Genomic DNA, 24,632 nt, shown 5'->3' with positions numbered 1-24,632 from the left:
GCCTCCGTTCATTCCTGTGGATCTGAATCCATCACCTGTGCTTAATACTTATGTCTGTTGAAAAAAACTAAATACTCCTCCAAATGGTATGTCAAGAACATGCTCTTCTAACTTCAAACAGACCTTTAATTCTCTTGGGTTATGTGAAGTATATTGGTGTCAAGATAGAAAGATTACTTTAAAGAAACCAGGTGTTCATTCTCTGAGATTTTTTTTATAGACTTACCCATATATCTCCTGCTGTTTTCAGCTACATCAGCACAAGGAAACATGTATTTTTGACTGTGGCACTGCAAGCTTTTCAGACATATCTATGAAAGATGCCATCCAGTTTGCTGTAGTGATTGTATGTCCTCCTTTGTTGCAATATGCCTTGCATTACCTAACTAAATTTCCTTCTCTTGAAAATGACTCTTACTCCATCTTCAAAAAGTTAAATTTATTCTTTGAGTTTGAGACACTGATGCCACAGTTCACTCCTCTTTTCCTTACCTCAGTCATCTGTCATCTTTCCAAAGCTTCAAAAATCTCAAGAGAATACAATGAATGTCAAATGTGAGAAGAGTGCTGTCTCAGTAAGTTTGACCTGATCAGGAAAATTTTCTTCTTTTCTTCTCTTTCCTTTTCACCCGAAATGACTTTTTCAGCAAATATCCAATCTTTCTGTAACTCAGTGGATCAAAGTGCTGTATTGTTGGATCTTAATCACATATGAATGGCTCCAGAAGGGATCAGAGCTCTCTTTGTTCATTAGAGGCTTCTAGGCCAAAACTGGTGCCAGCAGCCATAAAGGAAATATGTAGACCTCTGTTTGGTCAGTCAGTGAACCATGTCACTGTAGGTTTGACCCCCACTTCTTTGCACTAGCTTCCTCCTGCAGGAAGGTGGCCTAGATCATGGCTGTAAAATATATTAATGCTAGCAATTGTCGGCAAGGGATTTTTTTTTTTGTCTTTCTTTTTGATGCGTCTGCTAATTTTTCTCCTTGCTGTTTCTTTCTTAATGTTATCAGCTTTAAGCACAAACTAGGTTCAAGATGTTCCAGATTTGTCTGTATCAGACAGAACGTGGTCTACATCATTGTGGTATCACAGTGTCTTGCAAAGCGTGAGTGCTAAGTATGTGCTGATATCAAAGTGTAAGGTCATAAATGTTTGGGGTTTTTTCCCATAAAATATGTTTCTGTTGTGCTGGGTGTTTTGCATATTGGTATGTTATAGGTAGATGGACTGCTCTATTAATAAATTTTTTTTATGAAATGATTGTACTTCTTTATAGCGCATCAAGATATTAGAAGAGCTTAACAAGACATAACAGTATTGACTAGGATATTAACAAGACATTGTATTTCTCCTTTTGCTTCAGCTGTGCATTTTTGGGCAGACATTTTAATGATAATGTCACTTTATGTTTTTATATGATACAAGCTGAGGTGTTCTTGCTTTTAGACTAAGGTGTAGTTGATATCTAAAGAGCAATCCAGTACCTTGCTTACCCTGCTATATCAAGCATGAATTAACTGCATAACTGATAATAATATCTCTAAGTGTTTGTAGTGAAAAGAAAATAGAGAATGAGAAGTTGCACATTATTCAGGGCACAAACATGAGCGTTGTTTATTGGATTATCTGTCTGTTACTGACATGCTTTAAAATGTCATCCAATGAAGAAGGCAAACCAAACGACTTAGCTGATCAACCATATACTCTGAATACTGAAAAAAAAATAATTGAACTGTTCATGTTTGCCCTTTAGATTAGAAAATTCATTGGGCAAAGTAAGTGACAGAGTGTTCACAGAAATAAGGATTGATTTACGTATATATGCCTTGTGAGTGTCTGGGCTATGTAACTAGAACAGTATAACTTCAAATGAAGTTTCATTGGCTTTTTGTCTTCATATACTATGTCCATAAAAACAGACAAGGCTAAAAGGGAAAGAACCTTGTGTTTTGTCTAACAGTTCTGGTAAAATTCAGAAAAGTCAGATATGTCAACTTTTAATTAAAAATACTTTTAATTAAAAAGGTATTCAAATCCTACTAGAAGCATTATGGTCTTGCATATGTTTTGTATGAAATTAGCTCTTTTATTGAGAATTCAATGAGAATTTTCCCTCAATGAGAATTGGTCTCTTCCCTCCCACAAGAACAGCTGAAGATCTAATCAGACCACTGGACAGTGGATTTTTTTAATAAGATCCAGTTGTACTTGTTTGTCCATGCTTGTCTTTAATCTAAACCCAGTTTATTTAATTTATATTTTCTTTTACTGATAAATACTGTTAATACATTTAAACTCTTGTGAAAGAAACAAAGGAAACATTTTTTGTTTTCTGTGATAGATGTCACTGTTCAATCTTGATTTTTTTCTAAGCATTGTTCACTTTTCAGTATACTCTTCTTCAGATGTTGTCAAGTCCTTTTGCAGATCCGTGCTTTCTAGCTGGCAAACATCAAACCAATACACTACCAGCTGGACTGCAATTTTTTTAATATGAAGTAATTTCTGCTGTCATGGATTAGACATCTTTAGAAGCAGGATGTTTTATTGCTTGTAAATCATCTAAAGCCATTTTATATGGCTGATCTCTACTTACCCTCTCCAATTCCTGCTGCCCTGCCTGTGGTCTGACTGACATGATGATGACACTGTCCTTTCTATTAATCTGTCTGCAACTGGTCTTATAAAACAATGTGGCTGGTGGCACTCTTCATTGCATGTTAAGTAAATTGCTGTACAATGTGCAAATACTTATTTATTTGAAGTCTTAAGAATTTGATCCCTCTCCAAAACAGTATTGCAGTTGCAGCATTGCATCTTTCCCCGCTTTTCTGGAGCAATGGGTAAAACACTTTGCAATGTTAATTTTTTTTTAATCGTTGTTAGTGCTTCATCTTGTAAGGATGTGATCTCTAGTGAATGGACAGTTTGAAACATTGCATTATTAATATTTCAAATTCTAGCTCTGTACCAAGTAGACCTTTTTTGTTATAAGTCACTAAAGCATCTGAATTTTTAGCAGCATATCATTAGTAAGCTGATTCACTATAAAGCAATTTAACAATTTTTCCGTTATGGAAGCAAACATAAAACATTAGTTTGCAATTTCTAGTCTTTTCAGTAAAGCTGGCATGATATGTCTGTCTGTCTATATAGGACTGTACTAAACATTCAAATCTAAGGTGTTATTGAAGGACATATGTTTAGTGGTCTTTTTTTCAGTAGATATACCTAAATTCATTACCTACTTTCAATGGTCTCTTTTGCTTTGAAATCTGGACCATATAAAGCTGAAAACTGTCTCTCTGAGCTGAAGATTGAAGAATATTCAGTAACCTGTTGCTAGTTATCCCCTTATGCCACCCACTGAATAATAGACATAACAGGATAGTAAATATTAAATCTATCTGGAAGTGCCAAGAAAAAAGCTATTATATAGTGCTACTTTCAGACTATAGAAAAATCAAAACTCAGATTTGTTTTTGGTGTTTATGGTTGAAAGATGTTCTATTTGTTGTTTTATTGCCTTTGTAATACTTTGGAGTTGCACAGGCAGTGGTGATATAACAATAGATAATGTACTATACATTTTGGCATAGAAATAGCAGAATAGTTTAATCATATTAAACCTTTGAATTACTGCCTCACAAATGGCTGTTTGTTTTTGATGGGTTTCTCATTCAAGTAACCCTCGACCTCATAAAATACTAAACTCATACTGCAACTTACGCTTTATAATGCCAGATTTTTCCCATTTTCAGTTTATGCAGTTAACTTGTATCAAGTTTAAAAATAATGCTTTAAAAGAATCAATTTCATGGTGAATGCATCTAGTCAAACAAGTCATTTAAACACCATCTTACTCGTGTGTAGCAGACCGTTTTACAAGTAACTGAGAGTTTTACAAGCCTGTGTTTCAGACAGGATAATTGGTTGTTTCTCATATGAGAGCTTGAAATTTAAACTTGTTAGCTTCAATATACAGTGCCTTTCCTGGCTTGGTAAGGAGTATTTAGTTAAGGTCTTTTTAGCTGTAGACATATATAATAATTCATTATCAAGAAGTGGTAAAATGGTACCAATTTTGAATATGTTCTGTAAAAGCTAGTGGTTATAACCTTTACATTTGTCACTAGTAGTCAGCGAACTTAGCCTATGATTTCTAGTGTAAAGTAAACTCAATTAGGAATTGCAAATGTGCAGATTTCTGACTTACGCTGAGTGCTGGAACCTCAGAATTTAAAGAGGTGATTTTACTTCTATTAGACCCCAGTTTTGAATAGATAGGTTGCTCTCTAAGGTAAGTGGAGAATGCTTAGAAAAATCTGTTGCATTAAGATATTTTAGTCAAATTATATTAATGTTCTCATCCTCATAAAGATTTAGTGCCAGTGATACATTTGCTATATTTGATTTCATTTTCCATGCAGTGCTTACCTCAGGTGTAACACTGGGCCTGTTGGTAAATTGACAGGTCACATCCAAAGGTGGAGGGAAGGAGCTGTCTGTCAGCTTGTAAAAGCCAGGTTTCCCTTTCTGCTAGAATCACTTGACAAGAATCTGCTTTTGTTTTTCATTGGTACAGTCATGATAATTGGGGCATTACTAGGACATAGCACCTGTCTCCAGGAGTTATTTTTCTTCAGAAATAATATGGCTTTTCAATGACTTTAAAGGTATTCCACAGTTGGCATGTACAAAAGAAAGCCTTAATTCACTTAAAGTAACAAATAGCTTTATTACAAAACCTGTTTTACGCTCCTTCAATATTATTTTCAGTAGCTCTCCTTTAAGAAGACCATAAGTTTTACAAGTGCTGTCATTCAGAGTTTGGCCATTCTTTGAAGAGTGGGGAGGGACATTTTATGAGGGCATGTGATGATAGGACGAGAGGGAATGGCTTTCAAGTGAAAGAGAACAGGTTTAGATTAGATATTGAGAAGAAATGCTTTACTGTGGGGAAGGTAAACATTTGAACAGGTTGCCCTGAGAAGCTGTGGATGCTCCATCCCAAGGAGTGTTGAAGGTGGGATGGGACATAGAGCAACCTGGACTAGCTGAAGGTGTCTCAGCCCATGGCAGTAGGGTTGAAATAGGATGATCTTTGAGGTTTCTTCCAACCCAAGCCATTTTATGGTACCTTGAGGCTGGTTTGGATTCTTCTATGTCAAGGTTGATATCTTTCCTGAGGCATCTGTGTATCTCTCTTCTTTCTTATATGCACAGCTCTTGATCATTTAATCTCTTTCCTTGAAGTGTGGATCAATGCAATGTAGGGAAGTGATCTTTCAATGCAGTAAAGAAAAATATTCATCATTCATTCTCTTATCCTTTTCCATGGAATATTTTTATTTAAAAGACTTTCCAGAAAGGTGGAATTCCCTGCTGTAACCTATGCTAATGGGAAAAATAACTCTGGCACTTAAAAAAAGAGAGAATCATTAAGTTTAAGAGTCAAAAGAGCAATACTCTTCTTTAGCTTCTCATTGTATTTACCCATCTCCTCCAAATCCATCTGGTCATCCATGTGTTTTCCAGCACCACTGCTGCAAATCTCAATGCTAATTAGTTTGCTGATATTACTTCCCATTTACTTGACTTAAAACATCCTGTCTTGCTGTAAAGTGCTCACTTTTTTCCCCATATCTCATGCTCATGCATTTCTTATCATTTTAGGGTTAGTGGCATATTTGTTTACAGTGGATGTTCTCCAGTGTACAGGACTGTATTTGAATTGAGCTGTGTAACTTTTCTCTTGGTATCCTTGTGTTTTATGAAGAAATCTGGAAGCAGTGAGGGGGCCATAGTCCCAATAAGCAAGCCCTGGTCAGAGAACCTGGAGAGGTTCTGCTGTAATTCTAGGTGGAGAATTAAAAAGTATCAAAAAATAGATGAGTCTGGAGCTGCCTGGAATAGTAGTTTTAAGTGGTGGCTTGCTGTAAGTTTGGAGGCATTAATCTTCTCAGAGGCATGGATCTAGAAAACACAAAGTACAGACTTTCATCCTCTCTAACCATCGGGCATAAAGAAATCCTCAGAAAGAGGTCCCACAGAAGTTCCTGGTGCTGGACCAGCTGGCAGGTCTCAGAGCCTGTGGCATTCTGGCAGCCAGGAACTGAACCTGGCAGTGGCATGGTCTCTGGGAACAATTTTACTTAACAAGTATTTTATGTTAACTTTTTCAAATTGATTTATTACACAGTTTCTGCTTTTGAACAAAAAATGGTTAATTGCAGTTAATTCAGGGCTTCCATTGCCTCTATGCAGACTTTGTGTAATAAAGAATTCTCCCATTGGCAAAAGACCTCAAGGGAGGTTGGAACCATCCTGTACTAACATGCTGTGCTCTGTACCTGGTGAGGAGCAAGGGAAATAGGCACAACTGCTGTCTGTGTGTGCTTGTGGGAGCACACACCTCACAGAACCACAGCTGCTGCTGAGTGACTTTTCTTTTGTGCTCAATCTGACTGTTAACTTGGAACAGTGTCAGCAGTGGGAATGTGAGGAGCCAACCACAAAGCCCTTAGAAATCCTGCTCTTTGCTGCTGATACAAGGGTACATGTCCATGCAGTGTTTTGGTGCTTTGCAGACGCAGGCACAGTATACAGATGTTATTTGTTCAAGTGCTAGATTTATGTACATGTTCAGGCAAATGCAGATGAATCATCACATATGCACTTCTCTAGAAAATACTGTTTATCTGCTATTGGAACAGAAAACATGCTATTTGCAGAAAGGATGTCATAATAAGGATTGGTCTTTGGACTTCTCATTACTCTAAAGGTTATTTTGACATTCAACATCGCAGGTAAACTTCTTTGGGTTGGGGAGGGAAAAATCTCAGTACTTGTGTCTCAGTGTTGTTACTAGTTCAAACCACAATCTGTAGATAAAACTAGCATATTTTGCTGCTGAAATCAGCATACTCTGTCAGTAGTTTTATATTCTGAAGTAAACCATGAGTACCTGCAGTCTATTTAAGAAAAAAGGATGCTACAAAAACTGAGTCTCTGAAACATGTTTCCTAAAGGTCTTGAGTGTTGAGTCTCTACTAGTTATTTGAATTCATTAAGCTATTTAACTGAAGTTATAATAAAAATAAACCTGAGTCAGAGATTGTAGAGAGGAGATGAGGTATAGTAAAATCTTTCAGTAGATTTCCTGTAAAATTATCTTTGGATATGTTCCATTCTATACTTTTTGTTAACAGATTAGAGCAACAATAGTAACTTAAATGACTTATCCTAAGTTTAAATTGATCTTATATTCAAATAGTCATTTTCAGTACAGCTTAAGAATATACTAGGATGTGCTATGAATACACTAAAATAGAAAATTGGCAATTTTGTGTCTGTGCTCTATGTGGAGGAAGAAAGATATGCGAATTTTAGATGTCCTCCAAGTAGCTATCTTTAACCAGGGCTAATTTTCAGCATTACTCTTTAGGATTTTATATTCTAACATTTTATGTGTAAGTACGTAACTGTCAGACAGTATCTGTGGCAACCCACAGTACTTAATAAAACACAGTGGGTAAGAGAGAAAGCAAAAGGAGCAGTAACTTAAAGTGATGATTGATTTCATTTCTGAGTAATTCTTTGAAGTAGAACAAAGAATTAAAGTGGCATTAAAGAAAAGTATTTTATGTTGCTTTCATTGCATGCATTTTTGTACAGTATCATCTTCTCTCTTCTTGTTTCCCTTATCACTTGACATGCTCTTTCACTCACTCTAGGGTTGGGTAATTGTGAGCCCTTATCTTGTTTTTCTGCTTATATGGTTATATGAGTCTTCACCTGGAAGTCTGGTTTTCCCCATATAGGTATGCTGCTGCTCTTCTCATGTTATTTCGATTCCTTCCAGTTGTAAGAAAAGCACGTGCTTATATGAAAGGAATATCCTGGGTGGATACGACATGGAAGGAAAAGTATAGGTGTATGTTTTTGGCAGCTACACAATTTACTATTTCTTTTGTACAAAATAATAGAATCTAAAAAAATGTAATGCACTGTAGTACAGTGTTGTGTGGTAACACAAAGAGTGTGTGCAAAGAGTTGACGGATCCTAGTAGCTTCTCAAAGCCTATCTTTGCTTCCATCCACATACAAATCTCAGTGGTGCTTCTGCAACCTCTGCAATTTTCTGTCCTCACTCTCATCCATCTTGTTTTTCCAGACCCATTGTAACATGACTCTGTCTATCTGTAAAAAAAACACCCCAATTTCTCTGTTTTAAAAACCTTCCAGCTCTTTAGCTCATTCCCCCTTTTCTTGTCTCCTGCTTGCATTTGCCAATACTCTGTGCTCTCTGGAATAGTGTGGCTCTGTGGATTTGTCAGGCATCCTATTTCTTCATTCTGAATAGTTAGTTATCTTCTTTAAAATACATTTCTTTCAACTATCACTTGTAATCTGAAAAGTGTTGTGACTTGTGGCCACTGGAGATAACAAGGATGGAAACATGCACAAAGCACTGTGTACATTACTTTAAGTGACTGTATTCCCCTTTGTAAAGACTTAGAAGCCAAAAATATCATCCAGCTCTCTTACAAAGCTGAGTTGGATGTGTTTCAGGTAGTCTTTTATAAAAGGCAAAATCTAAAAAAAAAAAAAAAAAAAAAGGAAAGCTGTGCAAACTAGAAATACCAATTTGTAAAGCATTCACCACTACTTGTGAGATGTACTAAAAAGCCTCTGATCGTTCTGTAATCTTGTCTAGAGAAATTGCTTACCCTGCTATGACACAGAAATGCTGAAGCAGACAGAATTATTTTTTCTTTTGATTTTACTTCAGCAGGTTATATTTTAAAGTTAAAAAAAAGGCAGCTCAATTACATAAATCTGATTATCGTATGTACTTAGTGGACTCATTGCAAATTTTTAACATTGTGCATACAGACTTGGATTCCTTGGCACATTAAAGTCATTGAGCAGTGAAATATATATTCTCAAAGAGCTAGAATATAAAAGCATTTCTGTTGCTGATAGTATTGTTGGACCTCAGCTGGCATTCCTGGGAGTAGCCCTGTGCATGTGTTGCTCCAGACCGCAGCACATCACCATCCCTTCTCATCAGCTGAGGTACTTTCATTCCCCTCCCTGTTGTGTAAGAGATATTGCATATGGAATCAATAAACATGAGGTACAGGTGCTTTAGGAGGAGTGCTTATGATGCATAGGTGCATTACAAGGATCCCTCTAGACAAGGATGAGATCACTGTTAAGAAGAAGCATACGAGCAGGCATACATGAAGTATCTTTTTAGGAGAAGTGAAGTGTCTCTGTAGGATGAATAAATATTACAAAACTTTGGCTGAGAGTTGTGCATGTTACAGCTGCTCTGGTCAGACAGGAGGTCCTTTTTAGCCAAGTGGACTGTCAGATAAGAAGCTTTCTAGCAGATTTTTCAGGAAAAGTATGGACATGTGAACTCCTGTGTGACACTGGATTGAACTAGTTGATTTAAGATTAAGTGGCTATCAGTCCACTCCACACAATCCTATAAATCACTGTACTCAGAAAAGAACCAGCAGAAAAGTTCATGTAGCAGCTTGGGAGGCTGTGCAGTTTGTAGTCAAGCACACCAACATGAGCTAGAGTGGATTTCAGTTTGCTTTTTAGCGTCAGTGGTGATTTAAGTAATGAGTTCTACTCTATGGTTAGTAGGTCAACATTTGTGGTTTCTATTTAATTTGCCAGAATTTCCTTTCTTTTGTTTTGTCTTTTCTTTTTTTAGACATGACTTCTGTTACCTCTAATGCCATCCTTTTCCTTGCTGCAATTGGTGAAAACTTTTTTTGTTTATTTTAAAGTCTTCTGAAGTAGTATAAATATACTCTGAGCCCCTAATTATGGTATTTTTTTTCTGTGCCACCTGCAAGTATTTTACTTTTTTAGCTGTGCAGTTAATTTTCTTTAAGTTACAAATTTTATGTAGTTTCCCTTTTTAGAACTTAATGCTATGTAAAGTACTCTTTGCTCTTTCTCTTCTCCGAATATATTGAATTTGCACAAGAATTGTTATAGGCTGCTTTTCTGTTGTTTGTAGAGACAGCAAGTAAAATTTCCTCTCTGCGCCATCTTCTAAATGGTTGCTCCAAAAAGCAGATTTTTATGAAGTCTGAAAAGATATTATCAGCATCACAGCTCAGTGAAACTTTCACAGTGTTAATATGGGCTACTCCAGTCTCCTATTATTATTTCGTTTCTTGTCCATGCAGATGTGGAATGGATGAATAAACTATGTCTTATAGTTAATACATGGATTCAGCAAATTAGATTATTTTAGTTCAATTCATACCTTTTGCAGTAATAATTGGTAAATCCTGTGAAAGTCTTTCAAAAATTTAGTCTAGTGGGGACACTGACAAGACCAGGCAGCCTTTGACTGGATATAGTATACATGTTTTGTTACAATTTTTTTTTTCTCCCAAATAAAATATTTCAATAAAACAGCAATGAATGAAAAAATATTTTGTTCATTAAGTTCTCCATTTACCAGCCTGGTAATGTAAGTGACTATCTGAATTTTGTATTTGTTTACAACAGATTAGTCACAGTGGGCTTTTCTATGTTGATGAAATTTGGTAGTATAATTTTGAATTTAAATGAAAACTAATGTTTTCAATCAGCTTTTTTTCATGTTGAATAATAGAGATTACTCTTCCCATATATTGGAACATCTAAGTTTTCCTATACATCTTATGTTCACATGGGTGGTGAACTGACTAGAAGATGAAGTTCATTAATAGAACATAGAAAAGCTTTCAGCAGGGCCTGGTTACTCAGCTTACGTATATCAATTTAGTAACATCAGTTCCACACTGCTATGATAATTTACACCAGCTGAGGTTCTGGGCACTGATCCTTTTTATTGTGTCTTGACTTTTCTAGCACGTAGGTTAAGCAACATTTGATAACCATATGTTTAGTGTATTGTGCCAGTAGAATAGGACTTAGAAGGTGGAGTGTGGGAAGAGTGGGAATTGCAAACGTGTATTGTTAGATTTTATTGACTTCAGAATATGGCATAAATACAATGTCAGGTTCTCTATAAAACAAGGCCCCCATGTGGAGTCAAGACATACAATGATATCCTGTAAAAATTAGTAAAGAAGTCTTAAAATTAGATTTAATTGGTTGTATTTTCTTCTAAGATTATATCTTAAAAAATTTTGCAATCTCAAAGTAAACTCTTAAAAATGCAAAGCCAGCATGTAAATGTGCATCTATGCATCAGACTTCTGAAATGTGTTTGAATCTTTGTATTTCACTTCAGCATCCATAAACAGGCAGAAAGCTTTTCACTGTTTGTGCAGAGTGGAAGGCAGAAGAGCTTCTATAAGGATCTCACCCATTGTGCTAGTGTGATTGAAGGGAGCTGTAAAATAGTAACTGCTGATTATGCACACTACCTAGGTGTGAGAGTATTCTGTGAATTTCAGCTTTCTTTGGACGCTTGGGTGATCAGTGTACATCCTTTAAGGAAATCTGCAGGGAATGAGTGTGGATGATGGTCAGTGGGGCAGAAAGGAACTACAAAAACAAACATGGATGGAGAGCTGAGTGCATTCCAGTGGAAAACTCAACTGTATAAAAAGAATTGGGCATCTGATTGTGTCAATCTTTTCATGTTTCATCTGTTGCATGTAAAAAAGCGGCTGTTTTTTCAAGTCTAAAAAAAGTACTTGCCTTTAGAACAGAATGACTTCTTCTGAGTTGACAGGAGAAGAAGTTACAGTAAATTGGAAAATATTTGGGTCTGCAAACTTCTTTCTGGAAGTTTCGAAGTCCAGAGAGCCTGCTCGCAAAACCTTGAGGTTTAGCAAACTCCACTGTGGTATGAAGTTTAAATGAGGAAGTATAGTAACACACCATGAAGTGTCCCTTGGGTTGTGAAAAATCACTTCTGTGCTACTTCTGGTTTAGTTAGTTATTATTTCAAAGCCAATTAGTGTTATTTTTCTAGATTAGTATTTGACACAAGTCGTCTAGCAAATCTTTTTCTTTTTTTCTTCAGAAGGTAAGAATGAAATAACTCTTGTGAATATAGGCAGTTGTGCTTTCATGCCAGTATCAAACCCTCACATTTTAAAAACAACCACCTAACAAACATTTTCATTTCAGTATTCATCTAGGACCTATTACTGCAGATACTCTGAACTGGTCCTTAGTGTAAAAAATGATGACAGCACATCACTAATTTAGTAACCTTTTGATTACACAGACAGAAAAAGAAAAAAAAAACCAACATTTTGATCAACTTTGGTTATCCAAATAATTTATCTGCAAAATTTGTTTCACTAAATCTGTTGGCAACTGCAGTCACTGAAATATAGTTTAAAGCAATTGTATTTTTCTTGGCTAGAGGCTACCTTGGTAACTTGTATTTGCCCACAAATGCACGAGACTCAGTGCTAGTGCCATCATTTCCTTGAGCATGTGTTTCTACTTTTAAACCCAAGTGCTGTCCTTACAATGTAATGACCTTCCATCACATGGCAGAGCCCTAATCCAAGAGGCTGCGTGAAGAAGATTACAGACTGACTTCAGTGAGCTCCAGGGTCTGATGGCAACAGTCTTCCAGTAGAGGGGGTGTGGTGGACATCCTCTGGGTTGTGGGTCTGAAACATCTTAGGTTACTCAGCCATATTTGTCAGTTTAACACCAGCGGGCAGCTCTGTCCTGAGAGACACCTTGCTTTGTTATCCTTCCGTGCAGCCCTTACTTCTCCCCTCGTGTGACAGTCAAGGAGGCTGCTGCTGGAGCCGGCAACAGAGCTTCCTTGCCCCGCTTTTCTAATACTGTGATCAGTGCCATTAACTCAGTATAGTAATGGGGATGAATTCAAGCTGCTGGAAAAGTTGCAATACATGCCTTAGTATTTTGGTTTTTATGGCATATAATTGTACTAACATATCAGATACTGGTGTGGCACTGAGATACCAATGCTAAAAAGTTGGTGTGTTGCTATTAAAATACTGGTTTGTTGAAGCCCCATTTATTTCAACTTCTATGTTTTCTAAATTTGTTTGAAGGGAAGTGAATGTCAAATACCATGCTTCATTTTCAAATGTTATTGGTACAATTCTACTTCAATGAAAAGAGATTTAAAATTTTTCACAGTGTTGTTTCTGGGTTCGCAGAAATTCTCATCTCAAAACCATTTTTTTCCCTAATATTTGTTACTAAACATTCTGGTTTGAATTCCTTTCTAAAAAAATAAGAAAGTCTGCCTGATCATGGTTAAATTTTGAATTATGTGACTTGATACAACTCGGGTTTTTTTCTATTATAATTCATTAATAGATAAACAAAACTGTTATCAGTAGACATTATAAGAGCTACGCAGAGATGTTGCAGTTTGTAAATGGGCTTTGAAAGCCATTTTTTCTTCTTTCCTCTCTTCATTCCTTCTGCCCATAGAGCCTTACACAGTGAGGCTCCAGTTGCCTGTCTAGGGCCTCTACTGCCTACCATGTTGTGAGTAACCATTCCTGTGATTATGCTGCATACTTATGGCACAGTCTCTGCTAAAAGAAATGAAGAGTATTTTGAAATAATTACAATTGATAAAAATGTGCAAACTAAGTTAGGACTAAGTATTTCTGTTGATATATGGACAGTAGCAGGAAACGAGGGATGTAGTTTTGGATGTAAAAACTAAAATTCTAGTGGACAAGTCAAACATGAGTAGACTGTTGGGTCAAATACCTTTGAAGACTAAAATTTTAATGGAAACAGTAAATTGTGGTCCAGTTTAACCTGAAGGCTGCTGTTCTCTTCTAAGAGACATCAAAAACTTGTTTTGATATTGTACTTTCTATTTTGAAAAGTGATTGGAATATACTACCAAATTAAAATTTTTCTCAGTCTTTCTGGTTCTGTATTTATGTCTCGACAGTGGTTGCAATGTCAGTAATGATTGGTGTTTCCTAGAAACTTCATCATATTTTATGTATAATACTTGCTACTATCCTATTAACATTAGTGTCTTAGTCTTCTGTGTTTAATTTTTAAAAAACTAAGCAATTTTGGAAGAATTTTTATTTTTGTAGGATTTTCTTGGTCACAAAGAGATGCTGTGCTATAGCTTATGGTTGAGAGGAATGTTTAGGATCTGTAAATTTTTATGTTTAATTTGTGAAGTTACAGTAGTATGGTGACAAATTCTATATTTTAAGTGTTTACCAATAGGAGTATAATAAAACATACATTTTTAACATTGAAATACAAACACGATTTCTTATTTACTTTTGCTGTTTTGGATATGTTTTTGAGCACACGTTTCATATGCTTTGCTGTTTGCCTCAAGTCAGTACAATTGTTCCCCAGACCTCCCATGCTGTTAAAGGTATGGGAAGAATGGTAGCTTCCAAGCACCCCTAAAGAAAACACTTTCAGGTCATGTCATATAACCTGTATTATAAGAACAGCTGTGGGTAAGATTCTAAAAATGAATATCCTGATTTTTTTACATGTTTTTGTTTGGTTTAGTTTGGTTTGGTTTTTTAGATGTGAGACAGAGAATTGTCATAATATAATACATTGGTCTCTCTTTTTTTTCTTAATAGATAAAAAAATATTTTGAACTTGAGCCACTTGCACGTGGAAAGCGCTGGATTCTTAAACCCTGCTCCTTGGATGATATGGAGGCAGTAAAAGACAGCTTCTCCCTTCTAATAAACTTGCTGGAAGAGAGAGACTTCGAACCTTCAAGAATGTGAAAGCCAAGAGAAAGAAGAGGTTCCCACGCATCGCTGTACCTGCTCACTGTCACAGCTTAATTACAGTGTAGTATCAAGGCTGAGCTGTGATATGTTGTTCATACAGAGTTAATGCAGAATGTCCTTTGGTTAAAATAAATGTTCTGTGAATCAGGTACACAGCTATTTCCAGTAAAGTTGTCTACACTACTGAAGTAGAAAGTTCCTCTTTGTTTACCACTATTTCTGCACACTGCATGTTGCTTTCTTGCACTGCGATCATCCTTGGTAGAAAAATTTACACGCACAAAAATAACATAGTCCATAAAGGATGAATTCCACGTGTTACCTTGAATTTTAAAAATAAGTAATGTTTCTAAAGAATTTATGAGTATAATTTAGCTCATTTATTAACCTCACATTATGGAAAAGCACAGCCACTGAGAACCTTAATAGGATACCTAAAACGCAAGCAGTTTCATGTTAATGCAAAGGCTATTCCTGAAGTTTTACTAAGTGAAAACACAGCTGAAGTAGTGGACTCCACAAGGTAGTTGAGTCTCTTCTAAAGTCACTGCAAAACCCTGCCAGAGGCAGTATGGTATTTTGCTGGAAGTTTGCTGAAAAATAAATTAACAAACAGGTATGCACAGATAACAGTACTTGGGGAAATGAGCTGATATAAACAGGTGATCTAAGTAAAAAGATTTTTAGAAATATATTAAAGATTTTAGAAACAGAAGTTGAATAAAGTAATAATTTTCATTGAAAGTAGTTTTCCATAAGAAAAGCAGAGCAAATATCTGTTAGTTCATCTGTGGAGGCTTTATTGCTAGTTAAAAGTATAAGTAATTTTAAATACTTCCTTTATCACTCATTTGTAGACTACTATTGTTATTGTAACATTGCCAAGGCATCTATCCAGTAATTAAGGGTCTTCCAGTGTTTGTACTATAAGCTTCTCTTTTCAAGGGGATTATATCTTCTTTCAAACTTCCTCTGGGCTAATTGTTACTGAGAAGACGAAAAAGTAGTCATTGGAAACAACATTTGCAATACATTTAGAAAAAGTTCATTTGGGTCACGTAACACAGTCCACTTTTCCTCTTTCTGTGTTTTCCCCACTGTAGATTTGCAGTATTTTGGCTACCTTTTGTTGATTTTTAAAAAACTCATAAACTGATGTTGTCCACTGAAGAAACGTGCCAGGCCACTGGTTCACAGTGACAACAGAGTATGTGCAGATCAGTCACTGGACTGGTGCACCCCTTGAATGCTGTGCCTTGTGCATGAGTGTCTGCAAACACAAACTCGAGTGAGGTGTCATTAGTTCCTCATCAACTCTGCTTCTGTCTTGAAACACACAATGCCTTGTTTTTGGGGCTTTAAGCAACATTTCTTTCCACTCTGAGCATTTATCTTCTGTTTTAAGTTTATTGTAGTTTCTTACTAGTTTATTTGGGGATAAGAAAATAGTAAACATCAGCTTTTGAAGGCTCATAAAAGCCATTTCTCTATTAATCGTAATTTTGCTCTTTGTTAAACAAAATGTCTCTCATAGGTATTTTAGTTTACTTTTCAATTTCCATGAATTTCTTGCATTGCTCCCACTGTTGTAACTGCTTCCTTTTGTCAAAAAGAAGCTGGGAAAACTGGTAAACTCCTTGTTTAATTTTGAGATGGAATAGGCAGGAAGCCTGAAGGGCATGTCTTGCTTTGTTTTATGTTCTCTTTCCTGTCAGGTCAATCGTCTCACTGTTAATACTCTTGGAAATAACCAAGAACTGGAATTGTTCTTATTAAAGTGCAGAGGAGCCCTGCTTTGATTCAATTCTCTTTGCACACTTTAGTCAGGACCAGCTGCCCATCAGTTTCTCTTGTGAGGGCTAAGGAGGTTCCCTTCCCTGGATTTAAAGAGGAACTGGATCTAATTTACATTTCCAAACTCTCTTGTTGCTGACATGAGCTTAAAGGCTACAGAGTCCCCAGATTTCCACAAGGTCCCCAGATTTCTGTTTTATTTAGGCATGATGAAAAATAAGCAGGGAGGAGGAGTAGGAACATTATTTCCCAGACAAGGCAGGCAGTTTTGGGAGGCAAAATGAGGGATTCCAAGATTTTAATGCTTTTTCATTGGCCACTAGTTAGAAGACGTGAAATAACTTTTTTTTTTTTTTTTTTTTTTTTTTTTTTTTTTTTTTTTTTTATTATTATTATTCCCTCCTGCTTTTGTTTAGTTATGGACCAAAAGGTACAGGAAATGAAAATAAGCCCAACTCTATTGCATTCTTGAAACTGGACTATTTCTATCATCAGTGAGTTTGTTTGGTCAAAAAACTTTAGTGGCTCTAACTTTTGGTCATGATCTCCCAGCTATGCACTGTTTGAAGGTGCTACATAAGTTACATGGAAATGCCCAAGAAGTCCTTGATAATGTGGTTTTGGAGAATGCCAGTGGCCATTTAGACTAGGACCTTTTGATACTTCAATGTTTTTTCTTTAGGCACATGTCAACTGCACAGAAGCAGTAATTTTAATTTTCAGAATTATAATTATTTTGAGTATGCTTTTTCTTACTAATATAGTGATCATTCCTCATCACATGTTGGAACAATACCTCATAACTGCTGAAGGCTAAGACCAACACTTTACTTTGAATGTAGTACTTCTGTGGTTTTGTGTTGTAGATGGACTTAATGGATGTGTACCTTTTAAATGTCTATAAACAACTTCACCTTTTTATGAGGGGATAACAATGTTCATAGCAGCTCATGTCACACTTCTTTGTCTGTAGTGTTATTGAATGCTCTGGCTATGGTAGAATATGTAAGCACCATGCAGTTTTCAGATAACCAATCTTAACTGCTTTGGTTTTTTGTTTGTTTGTTTTAATCTTTTCACATGTGTTTGTCATTTAGGTGGAATATACTTGGGCACTAGGCTCTTCTTTTCATGCAAGTTCATTAAGGAGTGAACATTGTCTTTTTAAAAAAAGATATTGTGCTTTAATGTTCTTTAGCCATCTGTTAAATTACTCTGTGTGTGTGTGTGCCCACACTGGGCTTCTTCTCAGACCTGTGGCTGTCTGTGGTGTCTCAGCCGTCAGAATGAAAACATTATCAATCAGTATCCAACAACAGCTGGTTTTGACAACCTTCTGTCTGCTGCCTAATGCTTTACAACTCATCAGTAAGGCTTCTTTGTCTGCCCACTCTGAGCTGGTAATTTTAACTGCTTCATGTTGTGTACTGTACTTGTACTTTTAGCATTTGTATGGCTTAAAAGTTAAGTCTTAGTGGGTTTTGGTATTCTTTCTTGCTGTATAATGCTCCATGTGTATCTTAGCTTGCCTACTCAAATGCGCTATACAAAAATCTGTGATGTGTTATTTCGTTTAACTTCTTGCATTTCATTATATTTATAGAAGTTGCAGATTTTTGTACCGTATTACTTAATACAGTTGCCTTTTTGTAATGGCAATTAATTTATATTACAAAAGTTTGTATCTTACTGTAGTCGAAAGTATTAGTTAACTGCCATATTATCTTGACTTTATACTAAAAATACAGTATCAACAGAAGTTGACCCAATCAAGTGGTCAACTGCTGACATGGGGAACTTGTACTGTTTGTGATTTATACATGATTTCCACTATCAAAAAAAAAAAAAAAAAAAAGAAAGAAAGAAAAAGAAAATAAAATCAACACTGTGTAGAACTGACTTGGTAAGTTTTTGTTTCTTGAGTAAGTAGCCAGTTTGGGAGCATGGCATATTACCTTGATGTGGATTCTTCAAGATAAATTATTTACTCATAAGTGAAAATAAATACTACTGTATAATTATTGTTACATCATACATAGTTGCAAATTCACATACATATGTATGAAATAGAAACTTCCAAAATCAGCTGATTTCTTCCACAGCAAGATGTTTTTACTCTGGAAGTATATCTGAAAGATATTGCAGGTTTATTGGTTAAACAGAGATTGGAACCATCCCTACACAATTACTCCATAATATTAAACTGAGGGACATATTTCTGTGACTAAAAATTCTTTTTCAGTAAATTACATGGCAAAGTACGTATACAAAACAGAAGTTACAGAAGCTGATCAAAGGAAATGTATTCTGGGAAAAATAGAAGGTTGCTGAAACGGCTCAATGTTATCCTGTCAAACACTGTTTGAGTAGAAGGTGCTCTCACAATGCAAGTTGTAACAGCTGATGGAAAAACACCACTGCTAAACCAGACTGGAGTTGGTAATGCAGTTACTGAGGTATGCTTTTCTCATGTCACTGTTTTTTAAATCTGCCTCTTAACCAAGACTAGGAATGAAATGAAAGATTTGTAAACTGAGAATTCTTTTTAATTATTTTGTTTTATTCAAATAGGAACTGAAAACCAGCTAATCATGCCTCATTTGATAGCTCTTAAAAGAATTTTCATTAGCTCATTAGCCCTTTGACCTAATAGTTTAAACAAATAAAAACATCTGCTTGTGTCAGCTCTAGGGTTAGTCATCCAGGGCCCAGGTTAACATGAGGATAAGAGGGAGTCCCATATCCAATATGAAAATGAAAGCCATGCCTTTTTCAGCATCTGTAGTTGAAAAGGACGCCTGAAATCAAATAGGTTGTACTGTTAGGTGAAAAAACTGAAGATCATTACCCTTTTCAATCCTCTGCCCTCTTGAGTGAAGTGACTAATTTTTTGTGTGGGTTTGACTGAAGTTTAATTTAAATAGTTCTGAGACACTTATTCTTAATTCTAGCTGTTTAGAATGTATTTTAGCTTTTATCACAGCTATGTTTAGAGAAACCAAAATAGGCTATGTAATGTTTGTTCATTATATAGAAATTCCATAGGAAAATGTACTATGTGGTATTCTGGTGGGTTTGAATGGGATATCATGTTCAGCACTTCCATTGATAATGTCTTAAATATACTTTGATTTTTTAGTCACTGAGTCTCTCTAGGAAAGGCAGATGTGTGAATATTGGTACTAACAGTAGTCTGTGGAGCTCCAGTTACCTGTAGCAGTAAACTGGGAGAGAACAGAAGTATTCTAATTCTTTCAGGTTTATAGAAAACACAACTGAAGTAATCAGCAAAAGGCCCAGCACTTGTCAAAAGAGATACTCTTCACCTGAAAATAGCCTGAATTGCATAATATTCTGAGTTGGAAGGAGCCCACAAGGATCATTGAGTCCAACTCCTGGCCTTGCACAGCACCATCCCCAAGAATGGTGCCAAGTGCCTGAGGGCATTGTAAGGAGACTTCCTGAGCTCTGTCTCGCTTGGTTCTGTGACCGCTTCCCTGGGGAGCTGCTCCAGTGCTGAGACACCCTTTGGGTGAAGAACCTTTCCTGATACCCAACCTAAACCACCCCTGACACAACTCCAGGCCATTCCCTCGGGTCCTGTCACTGCCCACCACAGAGCAGAGATCAGGGCCTGCCCCTCCTCTTCCCCTCATGAGGAAGTTGTAGACTGTGATGAAATGTCCCCTCAGTCTCCTCTTCTCCAGCCTGGTTTTGGTAAAGACCTTATTTATAATAAAAAGCTGTTGCAATAAATTTCTAAGCACAGAAACATATCCTCACACATTAAATAAACTATATATATAACTATATATATTTTTGAAAACCTGCCCACTTGTGAAGGAGCAAGAGGCATGAATTGTACCTAAAAATGGCAACAAATAAAACAAAGAAAGCCACAGTACTTCTTTCTTCACCTATCACCTCACAAAAGTGACATGTCGTGGTTCATTTTATTACTATGCAATGTAAATATAATTTATTGCATTTCAGTGTGCAGTAGAAAGCATTTGTATGTAATAAGTAAAAGAAGACAAAAAATCCTTTTGTGGTTTTGCAACTTCCACATATGAAGAGCTGCCATCTTTCTAAGGAAGCATTGAATATTGAAGGACAGGAACTTTGTAACTTCATTATAAAACAGTGCCAGTTGAAATGCTAAATCATGGAAATCCCAAACAAAAGGTCTGGTGCTGCTCAAATGCATAATCCCAGAGATGGTAGGGAGGAGAGAAGAAATGACTTGCATGTGAATGTTGGAAAACCAAAACAAGTTTAATGGCCAATCACACGGCGAAGTATTTGGTGTTTTCACAATATGACAGTATTGAATTAGGAAGGTTGATAGATATTTCAGGATCAAAAAGGCATCCTGTAAAAAAATGTGAAGAGTGATTTTATAGTAGATTATATTTTGGGCTTGTTAATTTTGACATAGTCTCTTGAAAGTAGTAATTCTTGCTCAGAGAAACTTATACCCAAATTGCTGTGTTATTGTAACTTTCAAAGACCCCATTTCTGACAGTATCAAATTTTAATGCTTGTGAAAACAAGTACCTGTTTGCAAACTACATCAGAACCATTCTATTATAGCATTGACATGTATGGCATTTTTGTAGGACCTGGACAGTCAAGGTCCCTGTGAACGGAATGGCACAATTTAAAATTAGCACTGATTAACTGCACTATCTGGAAAAATTTTCTTTTTTTTTTTTTTGGTCTAACTGTGGAATGAAAAATGCAATATCATCCTTTTCTCAATATTTATCTTGCTGCAGAGAAGAAATTAGCACTTGTTTTCAGTAACATGAGCTATAACAGTCCATTTTTAATAAATTGCCAGCTAGGTAGTTGTAATCCTCTCTGGTTTACACGTGTGTCAGAATTGAAAGAATTGAACTTTCTTCAGTTATTTGAAACTAAGCTTGATTTTTAAAAATGGTAATTGCCTTTTCTATAATATTTTTTGCATGGTTTGCAGGAACATGATTGATGCAGGAAAGTTCACTTTTGCCTTTAAGATATAGAGCATGACCTTTTGGTTACAGTAAATACAGTACTGCAAGTCTGTGAAAGTCATCACATATACTAAAGGTATTGAGACCATTTACCTCACATTCCTTTCTATTAGCTTCCACAATTAACATGATCCACAGCTGAAAAAATAATTCTGGCTGTCAGTGATAAATGGGGTGAAATCGTCAATCACTGAAGTTGACAGTATTATTTTTAAAAGATATTGCAAACAAATGTTTACCCAAAGATAGCAGTATGTTGCTGAAGCTTTTTTCATTCACATGGCATGCTGACTTCAGGGCTCACTCTCAGACTAAAGAGAGCTTATATTCCTTTTCTTGATTTTTTTTTTTTTTAATTCCTGGAACAGGAGGAGCACCAAACATCCATGCAGCAAAGTCTTTTACCTCTTACCAGGAACATTTCTGGTAAACTTCTGAGATCCAAGACAGAACATCAGCTCTTTGTTTATTTGTTTTCTTTCTTCTGGTATGATGTGCAGACCTGAGATTTCAGTTCAGGCCTGTCTCCACGGAGAGGTGCCTGTAATATAGGATTCTACTATTATGGGCTGTATAAATATCTTGCCTATTTTTAGCACTTGCTTTTGATCTCTGAAGAATTTTAATATCAAGGTCAAATATGATGGTTTCATATGTAGACGTATTGGTGACATTTAAGAAAATTTATGCAGTGTTTGCAGATTAGAAATATCTTGTTTTCTAGGTTCTCAATAATAAGGACAAATCTTCTGTAAATCCACTATGGGATGGTAAATTTTGTTCTGTCTGCTTATGAGAGATTCAGAAGGCAGTTTTGCTTTTATGTTTTGGTTCAAAGCAAATTAAACAGAAACTGTTTTTTCTTTCAAGTGTGGTACTTTATACTATGTGGATACCAGTGATTAGCATGTTCTCAAGCACTTGGTCTATGAGAGCCACTTTGCATCTAACCTGATTAAGGCCTGAGGAGGTGTTCACTAGAAGTCAATGTTTCCAGTTAGTGACTGGATCCTTTTAATTTCTGCCTGCTGTAACATTTTGAAACCTCTTGATATTCACATCTGTGTGCACATCACTCTCCCATGTCACACAAGTGTGCCCTCGGAGCGGTTGTTAACACAAATCTGGAATTCCCCTGGCACCCCAGGACCAGTTCATTCATGATTGTCATGAGACACAGTATTCTGTTCTTTCTTCATTAGAGTATGCATGAAGGCTCATTTTCTCATCATCTTTTCTGTTTCCATATCTGCTTGTTTTGGGTGGGAACTCTGGTTCATGCAATAATTGATCTTTGATGCTGGGTTTATCTTTCATCAAAGCAGGAACTATTACAGGAGGATAGTTCTGAGACTCTATTTTATGATCAAAATTACAGGTTACAATACTAATAGCTAGGAAATGTAACCATTAGTAGATGACTTTGACTATAACTGAAAGCCAAGATCAAATGTGCCTTACTCTAGCTGACCATGATGAAAGTTCACATTTACTAATGTCAGAATTAAACCAGAAAAAGTTGCCAAAATTAGATAATGTCTAGTTCAGCATTATCAGAAGGAATGCAGAAGGTGAGCCTGGTGAGGTGTGGGCCACCATTCTGAATGGCACTGAGACTTCAGACACCGAGGCCTCCTCAGGGATGGCCATCTGCCTGAGCCTGTGACCTATCAGCCATAAGATATTTGTTTACTGCGGAGCTGAGGAGAGACACCACTTTGAGGAGGCCTTGGTAGCAGCTCTACCTCACCAGGTAATGCCAACCCACTCCAGAGCCAGGTGCTGATGATCTGCAGCTGCTGCTCCAGTGGAGCTGCTGCTTGCTAGTGGTGCCTCTGCCATGGGAGCCCCGCCTGGCTGGTCAGGAACAGTGTGGAATTTACAGCCAGGGACCAGCCATGCCTGGCTTACCGAGACAAGCACTTTTCAAGGTGACGAAAGAAATACTGAAATGGGAAAATCACTGCTGGTGGCATGCCTTCACACCTGTCATGCTGTATTACAGTCTCAGTCTTTGATTATTGGTCCCATAAAGGTGTCATTTTCTTCATGTTATTAAAGCAATTACCGTTATTATACTTAATTTGTCCTTTCCAAAGGGAGCAAGAATAAATGAGGGAGGATTTGCATACAAATTGAGCCTGATGTGGGGGGAAATTGCAGCAGGTGGTGTGTCTGTGAGGAGATGTTATACAGGAGCATGGCCGGAGCTGCCCTCCTCAGCAGGCCTGTGCTGGTGACCCTTTGAGGAATGTCTCACAACTGTCTGGTGGATTCATTTGATTGAGGGACAGTTTGGCTCACTGTCATCCTGGGCAGATCAAAGCCTGTGCCTTGGCGGGCTGCATGGCCAGAGGAGGCATGTGAAAGATCTCCCCACCCCCAGGGCAAGTCCTTTTTCCTGGCACTGCTCAACCCTCCCCACCATTTCTCACAGGGATGTGCCCCATTCCCTTGCATTCTGTCACAGGCTACCATGAATCACAGCCATAAATAACAAATATGCTAATTTTTGGAGTGCAACTCTATGAACTCCTTCAAAAAGCATTTTTGACTGTAATCTGTTCCATCAGAAACCTGTTTTATCTCTTCATCTACATCTGTTACTCAGTACTAATCCTCATATTACGCCCTCTCAAGCATTCCCCTTCCATACAAGGTTTTCAAAAGGAAACACTTTCCAATACATTTCTGCATTCTTAGTGAAAACAAACAAACTAACAAACCTAGATGTCAGGATGTTCAGATAACATACAATGTGTTTTTATTTAATGGCAAAGAGATACAAGAAAAAAAGACATGTTGACCTCCCTCCAGTAAATTTTCTCAAGAACATTGCAAAATACATGTAAACTCCCTTGGCCTATTCAACCTTTCCAGATGCATCACTCTCCTGGGTAGTTAGACAGATGTAGAGTCAAGTGGGAGTGCAGATAAGCATGTTGGATACCACCACTGTACTGAAATATGCAGACCTCCATATGGTAAGGTAAATGCCATCATTTTTTCCCCATTTTAAAGTTTCCTATGAGGAAACTTAAGCTGTATCTGTGGTTACTGAACAAAGGAAAAATCCTGTCTATATG

At 36.7% G+C, this 24,632-nt stretch overlaps 1 protein-coding gene across 4 annotated transcripts in view; it reads left to right on the top strand.

Annotated features, from left to right (window-relative positions):
- The window catches only part of ARL15 (ADP ribosylation factor like GTPase 15), a 226,588-nt gene extending 208,181 nt beyond the window's left edge, over positions 1-18,407 (top strand). For all 4 annotated transcript variants that reach the window (XM_039709652.1, XM_039709651.1, XM_039709654.1 and 1 more), the window contains one exon: positions 14,576-18,407. In XM_039709652.1, the coding sequence (XP_039565586.1) occupies positions 14,576-14,728 (153 nt within the window). In that variant the 3' untranslated portion in view covers positions 14,729-18,407. The remainder of the gene's footprint in view (positions 1-14,575) is intronic.
- The last annotated feature ends 6,225 nt before the right edge of the window (positions 18,408-24,632 follow it).

This window comes from Passer montanus, unplaced genomic scaffold, assembly GCF_014805655.1.
Source record: "Passer montanus isolate IOZ18808 unplaced genomic scaffold, ASM1480565v1 scaffold22, whole genome shotgun sequence".
Lineage (NCBI taxonomy): Eukaryota > Metazoa > Chordata > Aves > Passeriformes > Passeridae > Passer > Passer montanus.
This window is presented reverse-complemented; position numbering and strand designations above follow the sequence as displayed.